This window comes from Culex pipiens, chromosome 3 (assembly GCF_016801865.2).
Source record: "Culex pipiens pallens isolate TS chromosome 3, TS_CPP_V2, whole genome shotgun sequence".
NCBI classification, from domain to species: domain Eukaryota; kingdom Metazoa; phylum Arthropoda; class Insecta; order Diptera; family Culicidae; genus Culex; species Culex pipiens.
The window spans coordinates 41,502,357-41,517,101 of NC_068939.1; the positions used below are offsets into that span (position 1 = coordinate 41,502,357).

Below are 14,745 nucleotides of genomic sequence, written 5' to 3' on the forward strand. Positions count from 1 at the left end.
GGTTAGCAACATAAGGATCGAGGTCGATATATTGGGAGCTTACTTTTCCAAGATCGTGCACGCTTCCTTGTTGTGGGTGTAGTTTTCGAGCTCCATCAGGGCCCGCGGGTACGAGTTGCAGTACGAAGAGTAGATCATGAACGCCGATTGCTGGGGGGAAAGCGAGCGGTTAGAGGTAAGTTTTGAGGTTTAGATTCCGAGCAGGCTTACGTATTCAAGGAACACTTCGCCGATCCGGTTGTTTGGCACCGCTATCCGGAGTGCGTCCAGGAAGGTCTGCTGAAACCGCCAGATTTTTTCCAGATTCGAGAACACAATGTTGACGCTCTCCGCCGGGAAGACGTCCTCTCGCTCGCGCAGCGGTTTGATGTAGCTGTGGAGGTTGGTCGAAATTATTTATTAATGTTTTACTAACCAATATGCTATCAAGTAGAAAGTTTCCAATCGACATTTTCTTCGCTGGCTGGCAGCGAAATTATGGGAAAGTATCAGATTTTGATTAGGCTTATACAGCTTATCTCAGTCCCGGGTTTAAATACTGAGGTCGTTGGGCATTGTCTGGCCCCGCCTGGATTTAAAAACAAGCATCAGAAGGATTTTCGATCTATATTAAGACTTCAGTACTTGAAGATAGATAATGTTATCTTTACTTTAAAATTGTATTTTTTAACAAAATCAACAACACTTCGTTTGCTCCACAATTGAAAAAGTGGGTGGAGCTTAACCTTCCAGAATCTTAGAGGGGGCGTGGTCAAAATAAACAAAATTCACACTGAACTCTACTCACCCCAAGCACAGCGAATTGAGCAACTTGACGTAGTTGATCTCCGTCTCGAGCAGCTCCTTGATGACGTTCTCCTTGGTCTGCCTGTCCTGACTAGTAGCGGTGGCATCCACTGGCCCCTCCCCCTCCCCATCTTCCGTCATCATCGTCCCCGCCCCCGTGGGATCGTCCAAGCTATCACAGTTTTTCAAGTCGACGTCAGTCTTGACCGAGCTGTCCTCGCCGTTCCGCGTCCCGTTGTTGATGATGATGATCTGTTTGGGCTTGTTGAAGGTCGGCACCACCTTGACAAAGTCCATCGGGAACCAGCCACAGTCGGAAGTGTCGATTTCGTCCTCGTCGGTGGCCAAGATGGCGTCGGACTTGATCCGGCCCCACCACCACGGGCCGGGTTCACGCTTTAGGACTTCAACCAGGGCGCCCTTTTCGAGCGCCAGCTCCTGCGGTCCAGCAGGTCGGAACGAAAAGAGAACTTCGGCGAAAACCGGCTCTTCGTCGTCGTTGCCGTCGCTGGGTCGAAGCCGGTGATCGGGGTGGTGATGGTGGTGAGGGTGATGATGCTCGTGGTGGTCGTCACTGTCCGAGTCGGTCAGATCCGTCGCTGACCTCCGCAGTTCGCCACCGGCCGCAATGCTGTCCAGTCCCGACGGTTGACTCAACGATTTCCCGCTCAGCCGGGACACGTTGGCCGCCACGTTCTCCTTGTTGTTGCTTTTCAGGGAGAGTTTGTGCTTCAGCAGGGTCGTCCCCGTGACGCCCGAGGACACCTTGGCCGAGTTGGCCCGCCGCACGGACACGTTGCCTGCGTGGGTTGAAACCGTTGGTTCCTGAATAAAACACATCTCGTTAGTCTTCTCAACAGTCTAGTCAAACTTCAACAAGCAAAACTTACCGCCGTGTCGAGCCCATCGTGCAGCAGCTCGTCCGGTTCCAGCTCGACCTGGATGCCGGAGTCGCCACTGTTGCACTTGTCCCGCCGGTGGGACTTGGTCTTCCGGCGTTCCTTGCTGGAGCGCCAGATTAGCGGCCCGAAGCGGTGGTGCGTCGTGAGTTGGCCCTGCTTGGTGCTGTCGCTGGCGGCACTGTCGACGCTCATCGTGGTCACCAGGTGGGGAGGGTGCTGCTGCTGCTGGGGAAGGAAGTTGGTTCCGGCGTCGAACGAGTGGGAACCTGGACCCACTGACGATAGAGGTTGGGGACTAGCGGCTGCTTTGGTCGTTGGTTTGAACTGGGCGAAGGTTTTCTTGAACTTTTGCAGCACGCTCTCGGAAACTGGAAATTAGAAAAGGGTGCAAATTGTTAAAATTATTGAAAGTACAGTAAATTTTATCCACTAAACGTCAAATTAAGCTAGTTCTGACCGAAAATTCTAATGACCTTTTTCACTATTTCAAGTTGAAAGAAAACTCATGTTTTTTTTATTTACAGTAAAATAGGTCCATCCGCAGGGGTCACATTGGATCTGGGATCTAGATTGGGCCATACAAATTTCCATAAATTGCTGGCTTCAAATTATGCAATTAATTACTCTTTTTATATCAATACTTTTTCATACAAACTTTTTATGAACTTAACCAAACATTATAATTTTCCATACGGACGTATGGGATTCCAAACTGGACCGAATGGCATAAACCCGGACAAAATCCGTTCATTCAGTATCGATAAATCTGATTGAAAAAAAAACATGTTAAAAACGCGGTATCGTGCTAACTTGTCGCACGTCGCTTTTTGACGTTCCGAGAAAAACGCGTTGTAATGTTTGACCTTCAATGCCTTCAATGTAAACAATTACAAACACGTTTTGTTTGGTTGACCATTCGGTGCATTGTCCTGAAGGTTGGTTGAATTTGGTTACCAGAGTCCCGAGTTATAATTGAAAATGTTTACGGTAGTCTAGCTCGTACCTGTGTCAAACGCGTTCTGACCTGAAATCCCTTTGGCCAGTTGTCGCACTTACATCAATTTTCAGGCTGTGTCAAGATAGCACGACAAGATTGAAACTTCTTTCATATGAAAAGTGACAACAATGCATGGAGTTTTTTTTCGGTTTTTATAGAATAAATCAGGACTGAAATCGAATTTAGAAGATCTGTGAAGGTCAAAAGGTAAGGTAAGGCATTGTATTGTGAAGGCAGACAAAAATCAAAATACGAACGCAACCTGTCAAAGCCTGTTGCGCCAAAGGCTGATGTACACGCTTACGACAAACCACTCAATTTTTGTACGGCGCAACCAGGGGGTAGCGAAGAAGACGCCATCTTGGAAGTTCAGAAAACAAACACTGAGAATCAGTATTACACTCAAACCCCGATGGTTTGACACCAACTGTTGTCAAACGAACGGGGTCACTTTTTAGTTTGACACCCCTTTTACACAGAGTTCACACACACTACCAAACGTTTCTTTTGATAGTGTGCGTGAGCGCCGTGTAAAAAGTGACAGTTCGTCACTTTTTAGTTTGAATTTGACCAACCAAGGGGGTACAAACTAAAAAAGTGTCAAACGAAAAAGTGACCAACCACCGGGGGTTGAGTGTATACATATTACTATGGTTACACGAAGTGTGTTATCCTGGTTGAACTCAAAAGTCCCATGCAAATGTGTAAAAGCAAACTGAAAAATGTGTAATGCCGATTCTCAGTGTACAGGCGCACTGTTTGATCGACCAAAAGAAAAAAAGCAACAAAAAGGTAAACAGAAAAATCACTTTTTTCGATATGAATTTTCAGCCAATATCGGGATGGAATCTACAAGAATATGATAGAATTTGCCATCAGCAACACAATTCACGTGTTTTTTTTCAGGAATTTATCGTTTAAATTGAGGAAAATTTGAAAATCAAAAACCCAAACAATGATTTGTTATGGGCTACCATTTGACAGCTAGTGCTTTTGTTGTGGGCTCTCATTTGACAACCGTGCTAATGTCGACTGTTGTCAGTTTGCTTTGGTCGGAATAGGGTTGCCATCCCCCCGGGCGCAACAGATTTTTTCGCGCAACAGAAGAGATGCGCACTTCGGTTTGGTGGTGCGCTGATAATAAGCTGCACACAAGCTGGCGTTCTTAACTCAATTCGGTCTAAAATGCGCGTGCGACAAGTAAGCACGACAGCGACGATTTGCTTTGAATTTGATTCTGAGCTAAGAGGAATCTGAGTAAAGGTAAAACCTGAAGTTTTTTATAAATGGTTCAATAAACCAAATTTATAATTTTTGCTTTTTGGGTGTTTTTTAATATCCCTGACTCAAGGCGGTTTCAAAAACACCCAAAAAGCAACAAACTGGAAATTTGGTTTATGGGACCTTTAAAACAAAACTCCAGAAATGCGGGATTACAAATGTAATGCAGCTTTGTTGACAAACAAACGGAGTACGTGGTCGCATCATGACGGCATCCAGCCAGAACTAGGGATGATCATATAATAATAATCGAACCTTTTTTCAAGAAAAATAATATTTGGCCATCATGGGAAAAGTTTAGCAAGAATGTATTTTTGATGTTGGCGAAGCTATCAAATATAAAAATTGCCAACCATAATTTTTCTTTGAATTGATCTTTTGAACACCAATTGGGCACCCCTAGGCCTATCCACGAACGTCTCCAACAAACGTAAGAAGATGCTAAAAATCCAGCTATTAGTTAAATCCACAATATCATGGAGGCTTATTTTAGATGTAGAACATTGCTAAGTGTGACAAATTGATTCCACAAAGCTATAGAGGTATCTTAGGATGATAATACTTGGGAATATGCTTAAGGGAAAAGGGACAGTTCTAGAGTTTGTATTGAAAGGTCCTATAAGCTATTGTCTTTCATATGTTTATAGGACCTATTCAAAAAAAAAAAAACTCTAGAGTTTTTAATCGATTTTAGATAATTTTTCTGTAAAATAAATATCTTAATTACGTTGATTGATAAAATATTAAGTGATTGTCCCGTTTCACCTTAGTCAAAATTCCAAAATATAAGCTTTAAATTTCACCATTTATCTTTGCTAATACGATACGGTGCATCTATGCACACTTCAGGTTATGGTTGGAGGAGATGGATATTGATTGCAACGGGAAATTATGTCCTGAATCTAGCATATTCCGTTTATTATGCTACAAAAAATACCAAAATTTAAAACTCCCTTTCTCAAATGAAACTCACCCTGCTGCGACGGATTGTGGTGGCCGCCGGTTTTGGCCAGCACCACGGCCTTATTGCCGAGCTGTTGGTGCTGCTGGGTCACAGCCAAACGGCCATCCTTCGTCATCGCCGCCGGTACATGCTGCTGCTGCTGGAGCACGGTGTTGGCCGTTGTGGTGATGGCCACCGGTGGCGTCGGTTCCGTCAACGAGGGACTGGACACGGCCCTCAGCTGAAGGGGCTGGAAAGAAATAAGAGAAGATGATGATTTTTTGTTATTATATTATGGTCTGACCATGACAAGGCGGAAGTTGACAAAATTGCGGTGATTGATGGGATGAGGGTGTATTCTTGAGGGGGACAAAAATGAGTGGCACTTTAGCTGATCGGTTACAGATTGTCCGGAGGAATGAACTAAATTTAGCGAGTAGCTCTCTGTGTCGGAATGTTTATTCCAGTTTGATGGATTGATGCGAGTTTTATTGGATCGCCGAGCTGTGTGGCGACAAAATTAGCCTCACTTTTATTTTAAAGATACTTTATCAAATGAAGCGAACATCTGTATTGTTTTGTTCCGACTTTCTGGAACGGTCCATATCAGGAATACACTTTAGTATCGGAACGTGCAATACGGGGATTAAGGGGACTTTGTTTCCTCTGATTTATGGTCGGCGCGAGCTTGGACAGCTTCACCTTAATGGGTCCATAAAATGGTAATTATAGAACGGTTACACGCAAAATTGGTTATTATTTTTACATCGAACATTCACTGATAAGATATATCATATTCACATTCGGTTGAACTGCGTGTTGTAAATCAAACCGGAAGGAGTTCACCGCAAATTGCTGATAAGATTCAGCTGTCAATCGGCGCGACTGAATGAAATTTCTCCTTTTCGATCAATCTCGTTGTAAACGTTTAAAAATTTGCGACTTATTGCTCGGAAAGTTCGATGCGGATCTAAACAGTAGTAATGTTTTATTAGCTTATCATGCTGTAGAAAAATTGTTTAGTTTTTATCAAAACAGTGGCACCCCCTTTTATCTTTGAACACGTTGTTGTTCCATGCTTTCATTAAGATCGAACGCCCGGCAAAACGTGATACGGTCGTGCAAGATAAAATTCAGTGAAAACCATCAATATCCAATATTTTCAATCAACTGCCGGCACTAGTGCCCTCGCAGCACTTTTGCAACACTTCAACTCGATAGTGTATACAAAACACGTGTTTGCACTACCTATCGACGCGCTTGGGGTATCAATTTCTGAACTAACATTTTTTGTTGGAGGAAAAAAAGTGAAAACAAACATAAATAAATTTGCCAAACATCGCCGTGGGTGGTCCGACGAGGTGTTGTAATGTTGTGATGTTCTACAAGGGCTTTAAACTTGTTAATTTATTTGAGAAATCTTCTGTCCGGTGTAGGTCAGTGTCGATAAAGTTGTGGAACAGAAATTCCAAGCTGATGATTTGAAGTCTAGTCTGTCTAGTGCACTTGAGTGCAGTTTGGGAAATTTGTGCGATTTCATCGGGGTAAGCCCTCTGTGGAGTGTGTTTACTGGATGGTTTCAATTTCATTCATTAGCAATGAGTATGTAATGAATTTAGTACTATACCGTAAACTGGGGTCAATCGGGACACGTGGGGCGAATTGGGACAGCAGTTTTTACCATGTTGGAGCACAATATTTTGATTTTTCTGGTTGGTTTCGGTTAGAACAGACTCAGGCCTACAAAATGTGTACATCCGTTTCTAAATTTAAAAGCTTTAAGTGCTCTAAAAACTGCTGTCCCTATTCAGACTGTAGTCCCGATTCACCCCAGATTACGGTATTCGTTTTTGTGGTAATTTTAATTTATTATATTTATTATTTTGTATTTTGATTTTTACTGTATTTTATCATATCTTGAATGCTGAAATTTTTAAAATTTGGACTTAAGTAAAAAAATTAATCATTATGAAATCATTTTTTGCACTTGTTTTACGTAAGTATACAGAACAGATGTAATTTTTTATGCATTTTTTTTATATTTTGCCTTTCTTACAAAAGAAAGGTTGGTTTGCTTTTGGAAAAACGCTTTTCTCAGAAATCTTAAAAAAATCGTGCACGGCGAGGAATCGTCCCAAGAAAAAATCCTATAACTAAATTGAAGGTTTAGATGCGCTCTTTCGATTGCATTTCGGCCCGAAACTCGGAACTCAAAGTCTGATTTTTGAGAGCTTTTTTTCTGAAATACTTGAGCGATATCTGTATCCGCTCTTAAAAAATTGTGTCTTCCATCATTGGAAAACCGCTCGTAGAACCCACAATTTTTATACTTCAGATTTGTAGCCGTGGGGTCGGAGCGAGTTGTGGCGCTATAACCACGGCAAATAGTGTCCAGGGCATTCGTGGAAATACAATGTCCCATCCCAGAGGGTCCCGGAGTACCAAACCTTCTTAGCATGGTGCTCCCAACAAATACAAAAATATCGGAGCGTATGGTGGTGTGTCCCCACGCTTCTTCCTCCCCTGTCGATTCAAAATTGTGTTGTTGTTCGAACACTCAGTGCTCAAACTCAACCTAATTACGAGTCATCTCTGCGATACGGCTTTACGCAGTAGGCCTGGCCGCTTTAACGCTTGTGATGTTTCAATGCATTATAATGCAATTGGCGCACTACAAATGTTAATAAATGACAAGAAGAGTGCTAGGCGTCATCTAACCTAAGGCACTCTCCAGGATCCCTTCGAAAGATTGGCTGCGCTAGGGTCTGATTAGATTAGATAGATTCAGATTTGTAGCCGTGGGGTCGGAGACGAACATTTTATTTTTCGATTCACAATTTTCGACCAGTAAATGTGGTCAAAGCCATTTTTAGAGGTATTTTTTGGACTATTTTACAGATAACACTATCAAATTAAAAGAATTCAGTTTCAAACAAAAAGCCATTCGAAAACATGCGCCATAAACTGCTTGGGCCCAAAATTTGAAGCTTTTCCAAAATTTATTTCCAGAGATATAGCCATATTAGTGTTTTACGTCTTATTTTTACCCTATTTTTCCAATTATTTTTTTGGTTTTATACAGAATCATATACTGAACATCAAATTCGAAGTCCCGGCTCGTTCTCGCTCGAAAGATCGACAAGTCGTCAAGTCGAAGCATAAACGCCAGCACATTTACGCTTGCGCGTTTTACGCTGCGCGTGAAAGTGTTCTTTCTGGCTTCTCATAATAGATCGACAAAGTGCAATATCGATACATATTTTTTTAAGTTAATCATAGACTAACATTAAAGACTGAGTACCCTTTATTTTTTCTAATAATGTCAATCCAATATGTTTTTCTTAATTAAATATAATTATCTTGCGACCCATAATGTACCTCTGAAATTAAAAAAAATGGCATTCGAGGTTTAGCCTAAAAAGATTCGAAGCTTTAGGTCAAATTCTCACTGGGTGGTATCATTATGTTTCTGAAAAATTAATTGCACCAATATATTTGTCGGAGTTTCATCATTATGTAAGAAAGGCTCTAGTTCACACCTGGTGATATTAAATCGGGTTTTTCTAACATTATTTGTTATTTTTTATGTTCATCTTTATGTTTGAATTATTTTTTACTATTAATTTTTATCGTTGCTTAGTAAAATTACGCACCCAACTGGCAGTCGCATGATTGTGATGCATGGCGGAATGAAAGTATATCAGAATCTGCATGAAATCTGTCCTCATGCATTTTTTGCGATATAGGGGTATGACATTTTTGCCCGTTACCGACAATTATCGACATTACCGATGGCTTTTTGGTTGTATTTTACAAAAAAAAAAAACACTTAGCTGAATGAGGATTGAACCACCAACTTCTTGGTTATTGATCCGACACGCTTCCACCACGCCATGGACACTTGATGAAAAGTGAGTGAAAGAGCACCAACATATGCTTCTCTTTGGAGTGTTGCTCGGGGACGGGCCAGCATTATATGTGTTGGTGAGAACTGCAGATCGCTGACATGTTTACACGCGGGCAAAAATGATCTACGGGCTTGCTGCAAAAAATGTTATAAAATGTGACATTTTCTGCAGCAAATCCAATGTTGCAGATTTTGAGATATATTTTTCCTTTGGGTGCGGATTACAAAAATAAATAAAGCATATGAAATGTTTTTTTTTCAATCAATTCTTGATTTTGGTTTTTTTTCAAGATGAAGCATCTTCATTTGCTTTTTAAAAAGAGAAAAGTTTTATTTCTGATCATATTTTAATTAACAGCTTTCGAAAATGTTCAAAGATTTATTTATTCAATTTCTCAAATTTTGAAGTTTTTTCGAAACCATATTTTTTGCCCCCTGATTTTTTGGGCCGATTTTGAGAGGGAGAGCGACATAAACTATGAAAAATATTTTTAATAGCCTTTTGACGGAAATGACATTTTTTTTATGAATTTCATTTTGTTTAATATTTGGCCGTTGCAAATATTAAACAAAAAAATTGAAATAAAAAAATACAAATGTTGAAATTGCAAACCATGGCCATGCATGGTATTGTCATTTTAATGAAAAAAGTGTTTTAAAATGCATTTTACACCTGCCCAGTTGTTTTGCAATCATTAGTTTGCAAAACATTCAAGTTTTGAGAAAAAAAAATCGCAGAAAAAAACGCAAAAAATAAAATATTAACGCAGAAAATAACATTTCAAATTGTTTTTAGTCGATTAGACGGCGGTTTCTTTTAGAATTTTAAAGTATTTTGAATATTTTTTTGCCCCCTAGTTTTTCGGGCTGATTTTCAAGGGGGCGGCATAAACTTTGAAAGATATTTGCAACGGCATAACTGTTATAATTGAAAATGCATTAAAAATTTCAGGAAACAAAGGAGCTTCAAATATCAAATTTGAGTTTATTTTATTCGTGAACTGTAGACAGAAACCAGTGCACAGTGGTCCGAAACCGAAATCTAGCGTGACAAAATTGATAGCGGCCACACGTTAAGATTTAGAGCTTTGGTGTCTTCGGGACAAATGATCAGGGTCAATTGGGGCATCTTTTGGTATGGTGGACATTAGGGTGGTCCAAATTTTAGGGTGGTTCAGAATTTTTATTTTGGCGGGATGACGAGATAGCGCTTTGGTGTCTTCAGAAAAGTTGTAGAGAACACCATTCTGAGCAACTTTGCTGAAGAGCACAGAGCTCTATCTTCAAACGGAAAGTTTCTAGAGCCATTTTTGTAATTAAGGTTGAAGTTTTTATGAAAAAATGAGTTTTTTGAATTTATCAACTCAGGCTTGTGTCGTAGCGAGTTGGTGTCTTCTAGACATTTGTAGAGCTTATGAAAACACACATTTATCTTCCAAGAGAGCAAAAATCGGAAACGAAAGTTATAGCCAAAATACGACGAAAAAGACGCCATTTTGAAATGTGAATAACTCGAAAAGGTGGTGGAGTTTGACCTCGCTCTTAGAAGCATCTGAAAGTACACATTCTAGAGTACAATTGCTGAAAACATCTCGGAGGTCTTTTTTGTTTAACTTATTTAATCTCAATTTGAAAATGAGCATTTTTAATCTCTTTTTGCCCATAACTTTTGATAGAATTGATCAAAATTCATTTTTCAAGAATAAAAATGTTCATTTTGACAAGCTCTATAATTGTCTAGAAGGGCCCAAAAATGTACAAAATGATCTTGTGGTTGTAAAAGAAGAAACAAGTTTTGGCTGAAATATTTCAGGAATCAACAAAATAATTAAATTTATTCCCCAATTGACCCTGATCATTTGTCCCGAAGATACCAAAGCTCTAAATCTTAACGTGTGGCCGCTATCAATTTTGTCACGCTAGATTTCGGTTTCGGACCACTGTGAAGTGACAAAAATTGCATTAAATTTGGAGTTATTTTAATTTTAGCAAATTTGCATTTCTGAAACACAAGAGCAATTACAAGTTTAGATTAAACTGTACCGTGGATTGGTCAAGTGAGATGAGAGGGCATAATATTGTTAAAAATATATCATAAAATGCCTTATATACATAATAATAGTCACGCCATCATAAAAACTAAAACAATTTTTTACAAATTTTACAATTTTTTTTCTAAATTTGGGTTTCTGTTTTTTTTTAATTAAAAATTCATTAGAATTCGTTTTGATAATACATAAAATATTGAGATTTTGTTCTAGAGTTGTGATAATTTATCTGGATAGTTTCCGATAAAAAAAAACTATTTGAGTTTGAGTTCAATAAATAACTTTTTGAATATACTTTGTATATATAGAGGAAAATGCAAAGCACAAACAGAGGATGGTAAAGCAAAAAACTTGATTTATAAAACGTTTCATGCCAATGTTCTTAGGTTCAAGAAAACATCAGCAATTTTGTAAATGAAAACCAACCTAAAAAAAAATACGTTTATAAAATCCCACAGTTTTCCTTCAGATCTAAAGTCTCTTGAACTGCACTTCATCGACCCTAGTCGGCTCACCACAAAGAATTACATTCAACTTAATCAATCGAAACATAATGATCCTCGAGACTTCCGCTAGCAGCCCACTTTAGAACGGGACAATCCCCCTCTCTTCTGTTGTCCCCCACCTTATCTGTTCAAGCTCTTATCGATTACATGACTTCTTCAAACGTGCCCTCGTGCGCACTGGCTAAGCCCGGATGGAGACTTAAAAGAAAACTTCCCCATCGGGTGGGATGATTTATCGGTTGCGAGAAGGTCAATCCGGTCAGGTCATCCCGTCGGGATTAAAAATAGATCCCGCGCCACTGTCATTGTGTGGTGTGAAGTCCGACGAACAATTGTTGATACCGAGTGGTTCGATGGAGATAACGCAGAACAATGCTCAGGTTGATTCGCGTGACAAAAAAATAATCCGACGATTGATTACCAAAACTGGTCCACGGAACTCCGGAATGGAACGGCTGGCGACCAGCAGGTTCAGCGTTTCGACGCTGGCGCTAGCGCCCGAGCAGCGACTGCCGAGGTAGGTTCCGTACGCGCCGATGACCTTGTGGCGAAGTCTTAGCTTGCGCGACTGCAGCCGGTTGATCTGGTACACTTGGCGACTGCCCAGCAGCCGACGGGTTCTCCGGACGGTTGGTGGAGGTCGCACCTCCAGCGGAACGCCCAGATCTTGCACATTTTCACGCGGTTTCCACTCAAAGTTTGGGATTAACATGTTCACTTGCTTCTGTTGGTGTTTTAGTCCTTGCGAGAGTCTTCATTGACTGTACCGACTGGGTTGTTCTGTAACAAAGGCACAATTTGTTCGATTAGGGACTTCCCAATCGCTCGCGGGTTGAACACAAACTGATTCACTCGGGGTGGCGTTCCAGGTGTCGCTGGCTCATGAAGTCTCACGAATTTGCAGCCTGATAAACACTCTGCCTGATTAGCTGATTGCGCAACGTTACCTGGCAATTTTTGTTGTGACAGAGTTTCGATAACGGAAGTACACAAAAAATGCGGGGACTCAAAATTTGGGGTAAGTTTTTCGGCAAGAAATGGGCTAACGATAGCAATTTGGGTCTTATCACAAGGTTGTTCAATTGGTAGTTCGACTTTCAAGGTTGATGGATTTGCGACACGCTTTGCGGAAGGTTGTAGAAATCGTTCTGGAGAGTTCTGGGAAAGGCTTTTTGGAAGTGATCTATCTTAGTTTGTGTTATAGGCTGTCAAACAAGCGGGTTTCAATTCATTACCTTTAAAAAAATTCGTACAACTTTTGCTGAATTCAATCAAAATAAATTGTTTCTATAATTTGAAACATAATTAAACCCTAGAATCCAACCAAATGTTGCCAATCTGTCACGTTCAGGGTACCCTTCCCTTTTTCACAGATCGTAAATCAACCCCGTCCTGATCGCACGCCCCCTTTTCCGGTTGAAGGCTATTTTGCTCCGGTGACCCGGCCTCCCAGCACCTACGCAGTTATCAAAGGCGGACTTTTCACGCCCGGTGCACATGACAGTTCACACCAGCTTGCCATTCACACGAGGAGGAGCTGTTTGGCAAATTTGATGGATCACTTGAACTGCCTCTCCGAGGCGAAAGGGACAGCGTGATCTGGTCACACATGCCACATTCCGTGATAAGAGCTATTGTCTAGTATCATACAAATTTTTATCAAAAATTTCCTGATTTTATTTAAATTTCTAAGTTCTTATTTTATGCAATTTCAAAAAGTCTGACAAATTCTTAAAACTTATCTTAAAAAAATCAACCACTTTTTCAAAAAAAAAGAACGAATGCCCAGCAATGATCAGGCGCGTACCATCGCGTGAACTTTACTCAGAAAATCAGACACAGGGATAATCCGTTATCACCGGAGACGAGACGACCGGTTCTCGTGACTAATTGTGGGGTCATAAATCAACTGTCCACTACTGGACACTCTCGGAAGGTGAGTGCCAGAAGGCTTTGTTTGCGGTTATCAGAAGCAATCCGACTGATATTGCTTATTTGGTAGGGTAAAGTGGCCAAATGTTGTACGATTTATATTTTTTAAAGAAATATTAATCGTTTTTATGTTTTTTTTTGGTGATTTTTACAAACAATAATAAAAAAACACTTTTAATAAAAACAAAATCCAAATTCCACCCTAGATAAATCGAACAATTGCGATTTTATTGTTCCCATTTAGTCATTTATAAACCGTTCGAATAGCGACATTCCAGATAGCCTTATCTGACGGCGTCTGTTTGATAGGTGTGACATTGCCCGCAGGATTAACCGGTAGAATGTAGGCTGACTATGCCGAATTTGGTGGTTTGTTTAGAGAACTCAAAAGACAGTGAAGAAGCTCACTAGAATTTCAACTAATTTATTTATTTGTTTTTTTTTTTTATATTTGTATGCAAGTTTGCGATTAATCAAAAAGTTACTTTAAAATGGTTTTTTTTTTGAGATTGTGACTGTTTTTTTTTTCTGAAAGGTTCTAATCATAACGTACAACTTTGCCGATGACACAAAATCGTTTAAAAAATGCCTTCTCGAAGATTTTCGAATGTTTTCATAGCCCTTTTCTATGAACAGCCCCCAAATTTTTATGGTGTCTTGTATTAATAAAGTATTGATGCAAAGTACATACAAATTAAAAATAAAATTGAAAGTTATGACACTTTGTGCAATTTTTGAGAATTGCTTTACATTATTCGAGAAGATAAAAGACCAAAATCAACAAAATTTTCAAAATCTATTAAATAATTTTGTTGTTTTTAGTATTTTTAATTTTAACGGCATTGTTTTCGAAAATAATTCAGTTTCGCTTGGCAGTGTTCCCAGATTAAAATAATTTCCTATAAAGTATCCATCTAAAAATAAGAAATGAGGTGTCCTTCAACTCAGTTTTTTGTTGTTGTAGAGCTTAATTTATTAAAACATAAAACCTTCAAAATATTGATAAATATGTTTTGACAGGGTTGCCAGATTATAATAGATCCTAATACTTTTTTTAAGCCCTTTTGAAAAGTTAGTCGTTATTTTGAAATTCTGAAAATATATTTTTTAGAATCCACAAAGGGTTTATTTCTCGACATTAAAAATTAGATCAAAAGCTTTTTTTTTGAAAAAAAACGGGAGAAAAATTCGAAAAACTATAAAATTGCTCTGTTTAGCATATTGTTTAAAGTTTCATTGAAAAAATGTTAAGCAAACAGCAATTCAACATTTTCAATGATATTTTTAAATGTTTCTTTGAAGAGAAAACTATTTTGACTATTTGAATAATATTAAAAACATGTCATAAAAGTTTGGATATTTAAAAATGGTTGACAGTATTTTTTTTCAAAATAGCAGAAAAATGATAATCAAGAATTGATTTTGCATTAAAAAAAATTAGGC

General features: G+C 39.4%; 1 protein-coding gene across 4 annotated transcripts in view; it reads right to left on the minus strand.

The window, feature by feature from the left end:
• The window catches only part of LOC120412402 (uncharacterized), a 446,365-nt gene that overhangs the window by 9,848 nt on the left and 421,772 nt on the right, over positions 1–14,745 (minus strand). For all 4 annotated transcript variants that reach the window (XM_039572863.2, XM_039572864.2, XM_039572862.2 and 1 more), the window contains 5 exons: positions 4,940–5,159; positions 1,677–2,056; positions 788–1,611; positions 211–373; positions 44–150 (listed from right to left, as the gene is read on the minus strand). In XM_039572863.2, the coding sequence (XP_039428797.1) occupies positions 44–150; positions 211–373; positions 788–1,611; positions 1,677–2,056; positions 4,940–5,159 (1,694 nt within the window). The remainder of the gene's footprint in view (positions 1–43; positions 151–210; positions 374–787; positions 1,612–1,676; positions 2,057–4,939; positions 5,160–14,745) is intronic.